Source organism: Ptychodera flava, chromosome 20 (genome assembly GCF_041260155.1).
Source record: "Ptychodera flava strain L36383 chromosome 20, AS_Pfla_20210202, whole genome shotgun sequence".
Lineage (NCBI taxonomy): Eukaryota > Metazoa > Hemichordata > Enteropneusta > Ptychoderidae > Ptychodera > Ptychodera flava.
Genome location: NC_091947.1, coordinates 4,179,982 through 4,198,211, shown reverse-complemented (window position 1 = coordinate 4,198,211; position 18,230 = coordinate 4,179,982). Strand labels below are relative to the sequence as shown.

General features: G+C 35.4%; 1 protein-coding gene across 2 annotated transcripts in view; it reads left to right on the top strand.

Moving 5' to 3' along the window:
• The window catches only part of LOC139119797 (adipose-secreted signaling protein-like), a 70,613-nt gene that overhangs the window by 13,110 nt on the left and 39,273 nt on the right, over positions 1-18,230 (top strand). The window contains exon 1 of one of the 2 annotated variants that reach the window (XM_070683699.1): positions 5,567-5,740. The exons of the other annotated variant lie outside the window; for it this stretch is intronic. Coding sequence (XP_070539800.1) covers positions 5,728-5,740 — 13 coding nt within the window. The 5' untranslated portion in view covers positions 5,567-5,727. Of the gene's footprint in view, positions 1-5,566; positions 5,741-18,230 lie in introns of those variants that run through there. 2 annotated transcript variants of the gene reach the window in all.

Below are 18,230 nucleotides of genomic sequence, written 5' to 3'. Positions count from 1 at the left end.
GACACTATCATACAGTGCTTCTATGACAAGGATACTACCATGGAAATATTCAGTTTGTTCCTGATCACCCTATAGTTTCCGTGAGTTCATCAATCATATTTCCGTTTTTTAAAGCCCCACTAGCTGTATCTTTTGGCATTATTTATTATGACTTTAATTCAAGCTAAAATACTAATAAGTTTGTAAGAATGTGCTAATTTAGGTGTGTATATACACTTTTTATTAACGACTCGATGAAACTGTATGGTACCGTATATGCAATTTTGAACAAGGTAGAGATAACACTACGATTAAATGTTTGCCCAAACATTGAATCACAGCTCCATGCGGAAAATCAAAAACTGTGGATACTGTATGGTACATACATAAACTGCACAGAGTAGTCCAATGTAATACACAGGGGTGAATGTTTTCAACTGTGAAATTGTATGTTCCGTTTCCTTTGTAATATTACCAATTTTTGAAAATGGTGGGAAATGAAAATGACCCTTACACTTTGAATTTACTTATCTAATGTTTCACAAAGGAATGGTTTTCTAATGCAGTAAAACCCCATATCCCTTCAGTTTTTCTTTGAGTTCAGCTGTTTTAGTATCATTACCACCCAAATGATGGAAACTTTATGATTAAACCATCTTTGAGTCAAGTGTCTTACCATATACTATACCCATCTGCTGTACTGTTATTTATTTGTGAATCAAAACTAACCAAGGCATATAACATGATACTTGTGTGATCCGGTGATGTCTTTGCGACAAACAAAACTATCAGCTTGAAGCACTTAAACTTTGACAGAAAGAATTAATTTGAGAATTTCTGCACAACAAATAAGTTTAAATCAAAATTAGAATATGCACACATCAAAATGTTCTAAGTGTTCTTTCTTTGGTATTCGGTTTCTTTATGTGAGAATAATGATCTATAAATCTGCCTCTTTCTATTTATTTATGACTAAATATCGACCGAGTGTTTTATTTTTATTTTGGATGCGTACTTTTTCAGTGCCAGGAGGCATGTGTGTCAAGTACCTTCTTTCTACTCAGAGTGACTTATGACGTGTTGATTTCAAACAACATTGGAAAATCAATTTACTCTGTAACACAGTGTACGTTCAGTATTCTCAGTGATAATAGAGTTTGTATGTCTGCAGTATGACTGAAGATACTTGGTATCAACTTGATGGCCTTGATGAGTTTGGAGACTTGAATTTTAGAGAGACCTACGACTGCGCAGTCAATTAATCTCTGTGAAGAAATATATATCAATGAAAGCAGTCAGAGCAATAAGAATAGAATTAATATCAGCGAAAGCACCTTTATTCTATTACATATTGAAAAAACATTACATGTGATTTTCTTGTGACAAGTATTGAGATTGAAAACAGGGAGTGAAATTTATTAAAAGAGCCTGAGGACATATTTTATTGTCAGTGTAATTTACGAAATTGACAGTGTAATAACGTCTTATAAGTTTGTCACCTTGTTTTATTGTACTTCGTTCAAACACAAGAATCTGCCCAGTCTATGCTTTGGATTTTGTTCATAGATAAATGCGTTGCATCGAGGGTACTAGTAAAACATCTACCCATGTATATTCTCAAAATATGACCCATTGTTAGGGATTTCTTTGCAAATTTTGGGAATTTTCACCTTTATTCTGTTACATGTGAAGGTTTTCTTATAGCATGGGACATTAAATGTTATTAATTTTTATTGTTATTAAATGTTATTGACCAATATTCAGGTTTTTTTGGTGAAAAATTGGACCCATATTAGGGATTTTTTTTGTGAAAAAGTGACCCATTTGAGCAGCACATACCAGTATACCTTTTCTATGGGAGTACATCCCATCCCTCCCCCACCCCCCGGGATTCCAGTACACTATAAGCGTCTGTAGAGAACTGTTTTGCATCACCATGTGGTTCAATGGATGTAATGTGACTGTTGTCAGGAAGTATTTTGTGAAAGTAAATTATTTTTTGCCACCTGTAACCAAAACTTTCTACATCCCCTAGTAATGCCTTTCAACAGAATGTTACCAATAAGGACAAATTCTGTGAACAAAGTTTGGGTTTTTTCCCCCAAAAATGCTTAAAAACTACACATTTGTGGACAAAAAAAAAAATACCAGTATACTTATACCAGTGGGTATTAGCCATATTACAACTAACAATGCAGAATCTACAAGTATAGGTGGTGTTGATGAACTCTTTGGATGGAATTTTGAAGCCCTTTAGTAGACGTGGAAAAAGTCCTCCCAGGATGCACCATGTCTTTCTTCAAAGAAACACTCAAGAGTTGAAAGGTCATGACCTTTGGGCAAGATACTCAAGAAAAATGAATATAGCTGCAAAGCAGCAATCACCGGGTTTCGAGACATCTCCATCAACAGGGCAATAGAGAAATACATATGCAAAAAGATGGGAGGCTATGGTAGTATTTGTGAAATCGAGGTCAAAAGTAGTTGAGGTGATGTGACATTTTGTTAAAAGAATTCAATATTATAGTTATCCCTTTATACCAAAAATCAGACCTCTAGCTCTATCACCTTAGCCTAGAATTAGATATGTGCATAATTAATGAGGTCTTGTCATGTGACATATTGACAATTGATTTCTATCCCATAGTAGTCCCTGTGTACCAAAATTCGGATCACTAGCCCTATTGGTTAGCTCAGAATTAGATATGCACATCATTATGAGTCTGGTCATGTGACATATTGACAATTGATTTCTATCCCAAACTACTATCTGTGTACCAAAATTCGGATCTCTAGTCCTATTGGTGAGCCTAGAATTAGATATGTGCATAATTAATGAGGTCTGGTCATGTGACATATTGACAATTGATTTCTATCCCATAGTAGTCCCTGTTTACCAAAATTCGGATCTCTAGCCCTATTGGTTAGCCTAGAATTAGATATGCGCATAATTAATGAGGTCTGGTCACGTGACATATTTGCAATAGATTTCTATCCCAAAGTAGTCCCTGTTTACCAAATTTGGATCTCTAGCCCTATTGGTTAGCCTAGAATGAGATATGCACATAATTAATGAGGTCTGGTCACGTGACATATTTGCAATAGATTTCTTTCCTATAGTAGTCCCTGTGCACCAAAATTCGGATCTCTAGCCCTATTTGTTAGCCTAGAATTAGATATGCGCATAATTAATGAGGTCTGGTCTCATGACATATTTGCAATAGATTTCTATCCCATAGTAGTCCCTGTGTACCAAAATTCGGATCTCTAGCCCTAATGGTTAGCCTAGAATTAGATATGCACATAATTAATGAGGTCTGGTCACGTGACATATTTGCAATAGATTTCTTTCCTATAGTAGTCCCTGTGCACCAAAATTCGGATCTCTAGCCCTATTTGTTAGCCTAGAATTAGATATGTGCATAATTAATGAGGTCAAGGTCACATGACATATTTGCAATAGATTTCTATCCCATAGTAGTCCCTGTTTACCAAAATTTGGATCTCTAGCCCTATTGGTTAGCCTAGAATTAGATATGTGCATAATTATTGAGGTCTGGTCACGTGACATATTTGTAATAGAATTCTATCCCATAGTAGTCCATGTGTACCAAAATTCGGATCTCTAGCCCTATTGGTTAACCTAGAATTAGATATGCACATAATTAATGAGGTCAAGGTCACGTGACCTGACCCAAAATATTTCGGTGAACATTAACAGCCAATGATCGTCTATGTCGAAAAAGAACCAGACTCCTAGCTCTATTGGCTAGCCTGGCATGAGCATTTGTAAATCTATAGGGGAGGTCAAAGGTCACTGAAAAATGTGAAAAATAATACTTTAAAAATCTTCTTCTCAAAATCGGCAGGGCCTATGACCTTGAAATTTGGCATGAAGGAGCCTAGCCCTATGGTCTACAAAAATATCTGACAGAATTTTTGATTGGTTTATTTTTATGCAAATTAAGCCAAGTTGAAAGTTTAATTTCAATATGGCTGCCAGGTCACGTGACCCATTGTTATGGTCATGTGATCAAAAAATTACTTGTGAGGAGTTTTACCTATGTGCCAAATTTGAAGTCTCTAGGTGCAACAGTGTTCGCGTGGCAGTTGCATTTAGAGGACGGAAGAAGAAGAAGAAGAAAAAGAATAATAATAATAATAATAATAATAATAAAAAACGGAACGATTACTAGAGGGTTTCGGACCCGTGGTCTCGAAACCCTAGAAAAATGAACATAACATGGTACGTGTGTGACGTTATCATTGCACCATACGTAACAAAACTGTTGTCATGGTTGCAATAATGTCAGTTTCACTGATGAATAATGTCAGTTTCACTGATGAAAATAATTCCTGAAGGATAATTATAATAATCATATGGAAAACAAATATTTACATTTCGTATTCAGAAAATTTGAAGATTTTATGTTGCCATTGGTTATGTTATTCTTTTATGTTACTTCAATAAAGTTTACATTAAGTTTACTTGAGAAGTTTTTCCAAGATCATTTGAGATCTCAGTCAGAAGGAATGTGTCTTTTGAGTTTGACTTTCCTGTACAGGAGGAACACAATTGATTTTCTCAGAAATTATGGAAGGTGAGATAAGTGTATTAAATAGTGATTGTCTGGATTGAATAGGAAATTAATGAACAACTCAAGTTTGGGATGTGTTACAATGTGTTACCTGGTGGCCGATGTCAGATTGCTGTCTAGTCTTGTAGGGGACCTTTAACGCAACTGAGTTTTAGAATTTAGAGATTCAAGTTTGATGCAGATACAGGAACTGTATACTATATGATAGAAATGTATGTCATGTGACAGTATCAGACAATTCAGTTCTTGATTACATATTTATAAGCTTTTTGTGTTTTGGTATGATATATCATGTTGTATTCCAAGACAGAAAGACAGGAAACAAATTCACATGAATCTTCTAGATGAAACTTAATATGCATGATTTATGTTTTGTAGTGTGGGCTTTAATTGCCTGATAATTAATTTGAATTTGCATAGTTTGAAATTGGAGTGATAATGCAGTATATCTCAGGTGATTTTACCGGAACAATTCTAAATGGGATGAAACCTGATACAGCTATAGACTTGGATTACACAAAATTGAAAAACAATCAAGTTGGAAATGGCCATGGATAATGTGAACATTATCAAGTGCTACATGTACAATGTATATTCAAGCTTGAAATTAAATATTTGACACATGGGTCCGTTTGGACCACAAAAAATTTATTTTTGGTGGTCAACAGTGAAAATATGATGGTCAGCTTTCATGGTTATAACCATGAATGTTACAAACTCAGTGATAACACACCTCTATGCAGTCCATACAGGATTGTATTTGCTTGCATTGCCTTCCTGCTTGCATTGCCTTCAATTCATGTGGAGTTGGCAGGGATCAAACTGCATTTGTTGGACCGAGAAACTTTATTTCATCTATGGATTCAATCTTAGACTGGCGGTAGTGACAGTCTAGCAAGCCAACCTTCTGATTCTGATTTGACAGGGACCTAAAGGGTTCAAATTTTCATGTTTAGTAAGCTGGGGTGTTTGGTCCAACACACTTTTTTAATCCAGAGATCTGCAAACTAGTTAAATGAAGCTGTTCAGCTGAGGAGCTCTGAAATCCTATTTGAGGATTTTCTTTGTGGATTTAGCAGAGTGTGGTATCACTTATATTGAACTGACAATTCTTTACGACTTGATCTGCTTTCAGAGAGATTACTGTGATATGGATAGCGAAGGTAATGTGAATTATTCTGTATTCTACCTTACATTACAATATGTCCAGCAGTATTTTCTATCTGATATCAGTCAAAGTGTTTCACAGGTGCTGACATTCAGTTGGAAAGATTTCTCTTATTTTTAAAAACTTTGAATTTTGAAGAGCTATTGCTCGAAACAGTCAGAGATTTGCCAATTTGCAGTGTGTTAAGTGTTCAGATATGATAATGTAGAACATCACTTGAAAGTACATATAATAAATGTCATGACAGGTGATGAAAAATTTTATCTTGCACTGATGATTCACAAAACACAGAAAACATTTATTTTATTTGTTAGTTAATTTCTAAAATACCTGAAAGAGTGTTATTTTTTTTTGCTTTTCCCAAGTACTTGATGCACACAAAATTATACATCATACATTTAATTTTAGAAGTGTTGTAAATTATGTCAAGAGTGTGAGATTCAACAGTTTTATGATGACATATCATTAGGTACTTCATTTCCAATTTTCATCAAAATTCAACCTTTTAGGGTGTGCATTACATGTTCTTGACATTTTATATTAATTGCCAAGACTTCCCATTAATTCATTGACTTTAACCTTGGCAGTGTGCTGTTTATCATAGTTGTCAATGCTGTTCTGGAAATGGCTTTGGCAGAATGCTTCAGGTTCAGTGACAGCAATAGTAAATTTTGCAACTGTTGGTCATGACTTTGATTGTCAGTCTGAAGGTCACTTCTGGAGTATTGTATCATGATTGGAAATTATGGTTTCCATGGTGATGACCTAGATGTTGTTAAACGCTGAAAAGGTAGCGGTAATTCTGCATTCAAGAATGGTGTGAAGTATATATAGTGACAAAATGATAAATATAATCCATTATGATCATCTTTTATTTTATTCAGTCCTTCACCATGTTTTACACTTCACACAAATTAGAACTGTAGAATAGTCATTGGAACTGACATCAAGTAATAAGTACTATGTAGTCTAACCATGTTAACAGTCAACTCAGAGTGGGTTTATCTGGTTCTCTTTTGTTCCATGTCTCTCAGTCACATTGCCATTGTTGATAAGACTCCTCAAAGGAAGGTTATCAGATCCATTATTCTATTAGTATCCTAGGTCACTCAAAGGCAGATCTAATACTCTTCAGTACCAGGAGAGCTATTGTTGCTTGAACTGTAATGTAATGTAACAGGAATTAGATTTTCTGTCAAATTGTAGGGGACTGCAAAAGACGCATGACACAGAATAGTCTATCTGATACTGTGATAGGTAACTCACACTGCAAGGAAGGGGGGAGAGCTTATTGTATTGGGTCCATCCATCCGTTCCATCTGTACATTTGTCCCTACATCTAATTGCCTTGGTAAAAAGGAGAAACAGCTACAGGGTACAGGACCATATCATTTTGTTTTTCAAAACTAAAACGTTGTCCAGAGCTAGGTTTTGATTGAACAAATTTCATTTAAATTTGTTATAAGGGCCAGTGTACAGATTCTTATCATTTTGTTTGAAGGCAGCATAATCTGATTTCTTCTGACAGTCATTTTTTGTTGTCTTTTATGTCAAGGGCCATAACTTAGACTACTCATTAAATTTTGTAATAAAATTTAGTAAAACTTTTCACAGGGCTAATATTTCTTACAAACTTTAAAATGACTCACTGTCTGCATAAAACTGTGTCATCAATGAATTGTTTCCAGTATGATGCATTGATTTTTGAATTGATGTGTCTAAATGTCATGCTTATGACCAAGTTAATAGCTCAGTTACGGTACTTTCCAAAGCTAGGTTAGATGTTCATATTAAAATGTCATAAAATAGACCCATATGGTCGTACCAGACAATACATGACACTTTTACAGCAGAATTTAACAGAGTGAAGGATTGTTGGAATCTTTTGTGTTGCTGACTGTTCACCATCAGTGGTCCATTATGCTTGGGTTGATAAGTGAGTGTCAACTAGTTGCTTATCAATAATGGAAGTGAAGTTCCGTATTGAGACCATGGGACTAAATCTGATGGAAAGGTTATCTGAGCAAAAGTTGAAGTCTTTCACTTTTGAGGCACATACTACCTTGAAAGACCAACCCATCTCTACATCACATTTCAATCAGATTGAATCAGCACATGACATCCTCAGTTATGTATCTTTGACGTCCATGATGCATTGTAATAATTTGTGAACATACACTCAGAAGACTGCCAGATCTAGAGTAAAAATAAATTGCGGCAAATCAAATTTAGAAATTTAGTGTGCTTAATTTGTTATTTATGCAGAACATAGATTGCATATAACTTTCATGATATATTGAAAGTAGCACAGAAATATCAATGTACAGTCATTGAACTTTCTTGCCTACTTTGCACTGAAAGTTGCCTCAGAAAATAAGAGTAAAAAGGATTGATGAGACACATAATTTACGTCAGGATGGTTTATTTGAAAGGTCATTCTAGTTGTATGTCCTTGTTTTGTTCCTACAAATCACATAGAATTGTAGACTTGCAGAGCATTGACTCAACAACGCAAATTACATGTGAAACTAGATTTGCTCTAGCTACTACAGAATTCTGTCTCTGGAAAAATCTGCATAAGTAAGCTTTGCTCATTATTTTCATGAACTAATTTGCAAAACCTGTTAATTTCCATTGAAATGTTTCGAAATTGGATATGTTAAGTTGCTTTTGATATTGAAACTGGAATCTTTCATTTTATTATACAATGCACAGAGTGTAAATTATTATTCTGACTTACATCTTGTTATTTATCTGTTTTTATATGTATTCAGCTTTATCACATGTTTATAGGCTGTGGCGTTTCTGTAATATGATTGTTTGATCAACAAGATTGGGAATCATGAAAAAAATTGGTGTAATCTCGGAGCCTCAGAAATATTTTCTTTCATTTACTGATAAAAGTTGTGGCCTGTGGGTGTCATGAGAAAAATTGTGGATGTTTTGATAAAATAATGCCTTGAGGCTGGTGTGATTTGATTTATTAGCAGTTCTGTAGATCACTTCAGTTTGCAAATACCTGTCAAGAGTCCTACAGAGCTGAAAGGTGGTTTTTATATACTGTCAAAGGTGATTTTCAATTTCAAAGAATTGTCCGCTCTGCCGATAATGTCCACCTTAAGTTAGTTGTGAATCTTGTCTTCAGATGTCAAAACAAACAACTGCTCAGATATTGATTCAAATGATGAAGTCAAATTATCGCATTGCTGAGGAAATTTGAAATTTAGTGTGAAATTTGCAATGACAGTATAGCATTGGAGAGGATAATTCATATGCAGAGAATTTGAAACCCAGGTTGACAGCAAAGCAGGTGTTTCACTCAGAAGTTAACCAATACCTCACGTACATGCACAACTGGTTTCAGAGATATTAAATCAATATGGTACCAAAAATCCAACACTTTTCAATTTGAAGGGTCAGGCAGTTTTTAGAAGAGAGTTCAATCCTTTCAGAGATTGAATTGTTATTTTAATTACATCCCACAGTGTGCTGTTTGCATTTCAAATAGTTTGCTACAAATGCGTCAGAGCTATTGACTGCTGTAGGACTGCTATATGAGTTTGTCATGTCTGTTTCTTTTGGTATTGAGCAGAGCTAAATCATGGATACTTTGAATAAAATTAGAACAACCCAAAGCTAAGGGAATCATATTGATAGAGGCAAGGGTCATTGTGCCTGAGTTGGTATAAGTGGCACATACTCATACATCCCATTATGGCCAGACCTATTGAATCATTGGATTTTTTCATTTGTGATGTGCATTTCCCATGATTCTGTGCTAGAACTCTCTTCTAATGTTGCGCTTTGGCCGCAATATATAATAATAAACCATACAAATTTTGGCTGTTGCAGTCAGATCAGATCTGGTCAGGTCAAGTCAGGGCTTAGGTCTACAGAGCCCACCCCTGACCCGATTTGTGGCTAGTCCCTGAACCTTTGTTAGATCAGAAATGCACAAATAGTGGATTGTTATTAACACCAGATAATGTGATAATCTTATCAGTGTTTAAAACCTTCAAGACAGTTTTGTTTACTCAGTGCAATCTGTGGAACTGTCTTTGGAAATTGAGGTTTTTACTGCCCCTGTAATCCAATAAAACCTGATGAGAACTGTAACAAACTTAACCGTTCATTACTCTCATCAATGAAGTCTCTTTTAACAAAAATGTCCTCACTAGAATTGTGATTTCTCCAGGAATGACAAGTTTGCGTAATGTCAACATTTGTATTGTGCATTGAGTACCGTAGATCATTTCAGAATGAGTTTACTGAGCAAAGGAATTAAGAAACAGTATAAATTTACATACCAACAAGTTTCCTTTCTGTAAGTGGATGCATTATTTGTAAATTCTTTAAATTTATTTGCTCTCAGGGTAATGTTTTAACAACATTTCATTAAGTGGTTTTCAATTATCACATACTAATTGTTTGCTGCTTTCAATATATTATATCCTGAGTACCATATCAGTGGGAAAAAATTATACATGTTTTCCAAATATATCTTTTATTTAGTTACACTTTCAGACTCATTTATCTATGGTCTGAGTCAGTTTCTATGCTCTCCAATTTTACAATGAAGTCTCACTGTTACATTCTATGAAAATAGTACTGATGAATAATTACCACACTGTTATATTCTATGAAAATAGAACTGATGAATAATTACCACACTGAGTACCCTGCACTAGTTCTTTGTTTGTTTGAACTTTTCATCTTCTTTTCTGTTTGAGTTCTTCTTTGATAAGCTTTATCAAGACTGTGACTCACATCCCAGTAATATGAATCCAATTAAATGTCTGACTTATTCAACTGTAAGAAAACAAAAAAAATATTCTGCAAAGAAAATGACAGTTTCATAATATTCATTTTTGAAGTATAAAGCAAATCAGGTTTCAACTTGTCTTTGGTATTTTGTTTCATATTTTTGAAACCTTTCATGATTCATTGTCTGAACACAAATCTAAATAAGGACTGTCTAAAGTTTTTGTCTTCGATTTCAAGTAAGGTTATATAAGCATTGATGTGTGGTATATTTAGGATGATTTGAAGGTTGTATCATTAGACGCCATCCATGACTTTTAAATCTGGGAGGTTGTGATGGTCTATTGCATCAGTGTCAATTTGTTAGACATTGATTTTATGTCTGATAGAGTCATTCTACCAGTATCGTTAGTACTGGTATGTGATCAAAAAGTGCTTTCCTTTGGCTAAGCTTTCTCCTATACAATCATATGACCATAAAGTTTTCATATATTTTTTTATATGAATGGTGCGCTTGAGAGAGAGTAAAAGTTTACAGATAATGCTCTATTGCATTTGAGAAGTTTTGATAAAAGAATACAGGGCTCGAAATTAAAATTTTATCCTGGTAGTCATTTTGACCACCACATTTTAAATTTGGTGGTCATTTTAAGGAAACTGGTAGTCAATATTTTTTTTTGAACTGAATCATATTATCAGGCTTTTTGTATTCATGAAAAGAGATCAATGTCATGGTGGGAGTCTCTGAACATGGCTGTACCCAAAAAATACATGTCTGTACAGTGAATAAAAAAAAATAATACCGATGTTGGATAAAAAAAAACTGATTTTGCCAACAACTTCTCACTACTGACTCGTGTTTTATTGGAACCCAAATAAAAACAGGTGGCACAATTCGTTCATGTTGTCTATCTTGCAATCGTATTTTTATACTTGCAAGAGTTCCAAAGTGATCACTGCGTTGTCTAATGTTTTGTAATGATAAGTAGAAGGATTTTGAATATTTTTTCCATTGCAAGAAATATTAGCATAAATGTCGCAAAATTAAATTTAGTTTATTGGCACCTGTGAAGGCTCTGTGCCACAAAAAGGAATGAAACGTTATGTGTATCAATTTCTTCAAGGCCAATTGCAATGTTGTATTGATGAAATGGTGCCCTCGCCATACCATCAGACAAACCGGCAACCACTGGAATACTAATTTTTTTCCATGGTGGTCAAAATGACCACCAGTTAGAGAATTTGGAGGTCAAGCGTGGAAAAATGGTGGTCATTTGACGCAAGACCACCACTAATTTCGAGCCCTGGAATAGAAAAACATGTTGACAGACTAGCTATTTTCAGATTGATATTCAAATAAATATGTGTGTAATGTGTGATGAAATATGAGTATAAAGTTAAAGTTGCATCAAACTTGAAGTTTCTGTGTTTCTTGAGATTTTATCAGAGTTATCAGACTTTCATCACAGATCTAAAATTAGCTTTCAGAATGATGCTTGCCCTGGGCATCAGAAGTCTTCTGATGAGAAACTGAACAAAAAAAATCACTTCTAAATGCCATCCTAATAGTAGCATTAAAGGATGAAATTGCATATGCCAAAATTAGCTTACAGACTGATGCTAGCCAAGGGCATCTATGGCCCAAGCAAGCATAAGTCTTACAAAGGTCCATTTTGAGGCTAGCTTTGCTGATGTTACTACCCACAGAAAAAATATATATTACAGTGAGGATCAGACAGTAGATCATGGCTGAGAATAATTCAACACGTGATTGACATTTTGCTAATTCCTTTGACATACTGTGAACCCTGAAGGGAGATGTGTTCACACTGATGTATCACTTGGCTTGCTTAGTGATAGTATTTCAGTCTGATCTTGTATAATGCCTATCAAGGATCTTTACTGTGAAGATTTGTGATATTAAGCAGAAAGATAAACTGCAGTCCTCAAAAGTGTCTATTACATGACAAGTCCATTCATTCAACCCTTCATGTACTTTGAATATCATTTTTTCAGCTACCGGTAGAAAACGTTTTCATTAAGGTAGTATGTGCCTTGAAATTGAAAGACGTAATATTTGCTCACACTTCCCCTAAGGAAACTTTATATCATTCCCTTTTGATATAAAGAATAAAAATCAGGGGCCATCATGAAAAATTTGGTGCTATAGGAATAAATACCCAATATTTTTTGACACCTTAAATTCAAAATGGCTGCCATTGCTGTGATAACTCTGTGGGAAAAATTGAATGTTCAATTTCAAGATTTTATAAGCCAGTGAAAACTCTAAGTCATTTAATGAGCATCAAAATGAAACCATACAAGTGGTAGACCAAGAAAAAGTAATGTACAATTTTGAAAGGCCACAATTAACAAATTACTCAATATTTCCGGCACCTTACATTTGAAATGGCTGCCATCCGGGGTTAACTCTGCAGGGAAAACTAAAATACAATGGCATGAGTGAAAACGTTTAAGTTACTCCATAAGCTTCAAACTAAGACCCCAGGCAAGTGGGAGACCAAAGTGTATTGAGAGTCTGAATATCTGTCCCCGAAGCACATTCTGCAGTACCTTAGTGCAACTTCACCTGTTTCTCAGAATTAATATCCATGTACATTTTCACAGAATAAAATCTGTGTTCAGAAGTTAGGAAAAGGAATCAACACATACCTGGGTACTGATATTTCAGTGTTCTGAAATTATTATATCAAGTCTCAAGCAAAATACTTCCAACTACAAAATCAGAAATTCAAAGTGGAATTAGATTTGATAGTTTAACTTACTAGGCTGTTACACTTGCAAGAAAGATTACAAACATCTATTCCAATATTATAATATGGTTAGCTAGAATCCAGCAATCTGATTGGCCTGAGCAGGGGTTTATATTCTCAACAAGAAGACCTGCGCTACATAACATTTTTAAGCTCGCACAGATTTCGAACTCCAGCTTGTGAGAGCTCAACACGCCGTAATGTCGAACAAGTCTAGGGCTTGAGATTGATTGGATTGTATGATTTCAGTCTGATGCAGCTCAATGAACCCGAAAATGAAGAGTTTGTATAAGCATCGACAGCGATGTAACAACAACATCATTTTGAAAGTTCTTTGGACTGTTTTTTCAAGTAAAATTCTTCAAGTTTGATGTGTATTCACGGTGTCGATGCGTTGCGTAGTGTATTGAATCAACTGTGCATGCGTGCTTGTTCTGAAACGTTCTTGTTAGAGTCTGTGTGAGGCTGGGCGCTCCTGAACCCTCGTTCCAACTTTGGTCCTAAATAATGACATTGTCCACCTGTATTTAACTTTAGCATATTATAATGAGGTTATAAACGGTGCGCTCGGGTAATTGTTTGCGGATATAAGACCTCTGGGGTGAAAATTAGAATATTTAGGTGAAATAATCACCTCGCTTCGCTCGGTGATTATTTCCCGTCAAATATGCTAATTTTCACCCCGGTGTCTTATATCCGCAACCAAATACCCTCGCTTGCCGTTTATAACCTCTAATTGTACCACACTATTTCAAAGAAATATACTTGCATGTTGTATCTTAAAGTAGTTCAAAGTCTGGTAAGAGAGAGACATATTGACGGATCATACAGTACTTGATTCATGACAGAATGAATTACTTCTTTGATGTACAATATACCTTGTGGGATAGAGCTGTGTTGACACTGATGGGCCCTGCCATGATAAGACATGTGAATTATATGGATTGAAATTTCCATATCAGTGAGTAGTGCACACATATCATTTGAAGCCTCTATTAAATGATAATCTACATTTTTTATCTCATTCTACTATGACACAGAAAAACACCATACCGGTACTCTAGATAGAAATGGCAAGTCCACCATTCCAAGACTTTGGCATGACAAGTCATCACACTAACTTTCGATTTTCATTGTCTAAATAGAAAAATAATCCCATACCTCAATACTGGCTGAGATCAGATGAAGTGTCTCACATTTGTTTGGTAATTTCTGTCTCACAGCAGCCAGACAGAAATTCCAAAACTTAGATATTCCACTACAGTCTACTCCTGTGTCAGATTATTTCTCTATCATCTTTTCAACACTTACAAATCATGCAAGTGTTGTACCCAGTATGTCGTTGTAGAAAGCACAGTTGTCAGCAATGAATTTCTTTGCATTATTTCATTGCCCTTCAATTCAAAACATGGTGTCCACATTCATTCCCACTTCACACACTGAGCAAAATATGTTTTTACTGATGTTTTCTTTTCACCAATGTACATGTACATCAAATGGCACTATGTAATCAGTGTTTTTGTTAAGGCTGGTACCCCAGTAAATGTTACCAGGTTCCCCAGTCATTTTACTGGGGTTCCCCTAGGTATTTCAATGCAATCAGATTAGGGGACAGCAGAAATGTTACCGGGGTTACAAAATCATTTACCAATATTCCCCAACCTTAGCAAAAACACTGTGTAACAATTATTTTTGCGATGTGTTTGTTGAAACAACCACATGAAATCTTGCTTTGCTTTATTTTCATACATCACCAACAGCAGGCAATATTATATCACCAACAGTGATCACTAAAAGGGGAGTACACAAAACAGTTCATGTGCATTGACAGAGTCAACCACTGGGTTCTCTTCAAAAAGTTGATTGATCGCAAAGTACCAGTGTATTTTGTCAGATTTCTCCTGAGATGGTATCGATCTCAACAGACTTTTATTCGCTGGGGTGCATGTACCTCCAGTGGTTTTACTGTCTCCAATGGTGTAAAGCAAGGTGGGATCTTGTCACCTAAGCTTTTTAATATCTATATTGATCATTTGAGCTTTATGCTGTCTAATTCCAAAACAGGTTGTAACATTGGAGGACTTTTCGTCAATCATTTAATGTATGCTGATGATATTTGTCTGATTAGTCCTTCTGTCAAGGGAACTCAGAAGTTAGTCAATATTTGTAGTGACTATGGTGATATCATGATATTTTGTTTAATAACAAAAAGACCAAATGTATGTGTGTGAGATGCGATTCATCCATGATTCGTCACATTCCTTCTGTGTATCTCAATAGAGTTAAATTAGTATTTGTCACAAAGAAGACACATTTGGGTTTTGTTCTCAATGATCACTTTCGTGATGATGACGATATCGAGCGACAGATGAGATGCTTTTATATATCAGCTAATATGCTTATGAGAAAATTTTCTCGATGTACCTTTGAAGTCAAGAGTGTTCTTTTCAAAACATATTGTTATCAATTGTATGGCGGTCCAATTTGGATGAAATATTCTGTTAATATTATGAGGAAATTGAAAGTTGCGTACAATAATGCTGCTCGTCTTTTATTGGGTTATGATAAACGTAGTAGTGCAAGCTCTATGTTTGTATCTAACAGAATCAATAACTTTGATGCCTTGCTAAGAAGGCAAATTTATGGTCTAAAGCAAAGACTTCTGAGAAGCAGTAATGATATTGTACGATGTGTGTATGACTCATTATATTTAAACTCCGAAATGATAAAGTTATGGAACAAGCTTCTAATGTATAACTTAACCAAGCTGTGTATATTTATCACCAGATTTTCTTTTGTTGTTATATGGACAATGAGTCCGAAATAAAGTCTATAATAATAATAATAATTACACAGCAGGAGATGATTGCAGGAGTCATAAGCTTTTCACTGACCAATCACAGAAGGGCATTCCAAAATGAATATTTGATGTGCAAAAGTGGAAGTGAAAACATAATTTAGTGGGAAAGCGTTCATGACGCATTTTTTAGCGGTTGTTTTAAACCCAACTTGACATGTCTTCGATGTTTTTAGGAAATAAACCTCTCCAAAATGGCTACACCACAAAATGGCATCTTCAGAGAGTGGCTATACAACTCTTCTTTTGGAGTGACTCTGTCATCAACGATGACTTGTCATTCCATTGTATTAGCATTGCTATTACCAGTACATTAGTGTAAAATATATGAGTTTTAAACTTGCAATTTCAAGTTCAACACTGAATGTGCTGTTTGGACAATTTTTGTTTGTAACCGAGTGTTTCCAAGTTCAAGGAGATATTGAGGTAGATATCAGTGTGGAAAGTAAGATTGCTGACTGATTACCCTTGGTAACGCAGTTCCCAATGATGTTATCTATGTACAATCATTGGTTTATTAAGTCACATGGGTTGTTATAGGATATATTTAAAACAGCTACCGCTGTAGAGTGTACAAAAACTGAACATTGTAACTTTCAATTGTATAATCTGTCTTCACTTCGGTTCCACTTTCACATTATGTGACGTCTCATTTGTCAAATTATACACACGCAGTTTGGTGTGGCGGACAGCGAATGACATGGGTATTCGTCCAACTAAAGTAAATATGATCTTTCACTAGCACTACAATACAGTGTGAGAGCAAATCAATACAACACTACTGTTCTCTCACTCACAGCGTACCAGGGACATGAAAATCCAAAGTTCCTATTCATGAAAGTGGTGATATCTCTTAGACATCTTCTTTGTGATGAATTTCCCAGAGGACTTTGCACAATCCTCTCAGTACTGGATTGATAACCCACCATTCTGAAAAGTCTATGTAATATTATAGTTGTTCGTTCAATCAAACCATTTCAATGGAAAGTATGGAGTCTGTAAATTCTGAATGGCAATGTTTGCTTAACATAACTGAATTGTAAGATAACCTCAATATACTTGTCTTTCAAGATAAGGGAAATAGCATGACTGAGGAAAAATTAATTTTTCATGCAAAAATTGAAAGCAATCAAAGGACAAACTGGCATGTTTTTCATATGATATGTCCTTCATACACTTTACCAAGGTTTCCACTTTTTTCAGTTCCAAACTTGTTGTTGGTTTTCTGAAGCAGAAAGGTATTAGCATTGTTAATGTCAGTACACTTTTTGGTAAAAAAATACCTGGTATAAATTCCATGGATTTCATCAGGTACTAGGTGTTTAATTTGAAAATAATGTCTGTAAGTTTTTTAGTCCCCGCGGACGAAGTCCGGCGGGGACTTATAGATTGGGTCCCGTCTGTGCGTCCGTCCGTCCGTCCGTCCGTCCGTCCGTCATCAACAGTTTCTCAGACACTGCTGAACCAATTTTGTTCAAACTTGGCACAAAGGCATAGCACTATGACCTACAGATGCACATCGATTTATTTTGCGATACGATTCAATATGGCCGCAAGGTGGCCATTTTGTTGCGATTTTTTATGTCTTTGGACCATAACTCAGACATCCTTGAGCAGATTCTGTTCAAACTTGGCACAAAGGCATAACACTATGGCTTTCATATCCATGTCAAATTATTTTGCGATATGATCCAATATGGGCGCGAGGCGGCCATTTTGTTGCGATTTTTCATGTCTTTGGACCATAACTCAAACATCCTTGAACAGATTCTGTTCAAACTTGGCACAGAGGCATAACACTATGGCCTACATATGTATGTCAAACTATTTTGCGATATGATCCAATATGGTGGCGAGGCAGCCATTTTGTTACGATTTTTCATGTCTTTGGACCATAACTCAGACATGCTTGAACCGATTCTGTTCAAATTTGGCACAAAGGCATAACACTATGGCCTACATATGCATGTTGAATTATATGGTGATACGATCCAATGTGGGCGTGAGGCGGCCATTTTGTTACGATTTTTCATGTCTTTGGACCATAACTCAGACATGCTTGAACCGATTCTGTTCAAATTTGGTACAAAAGC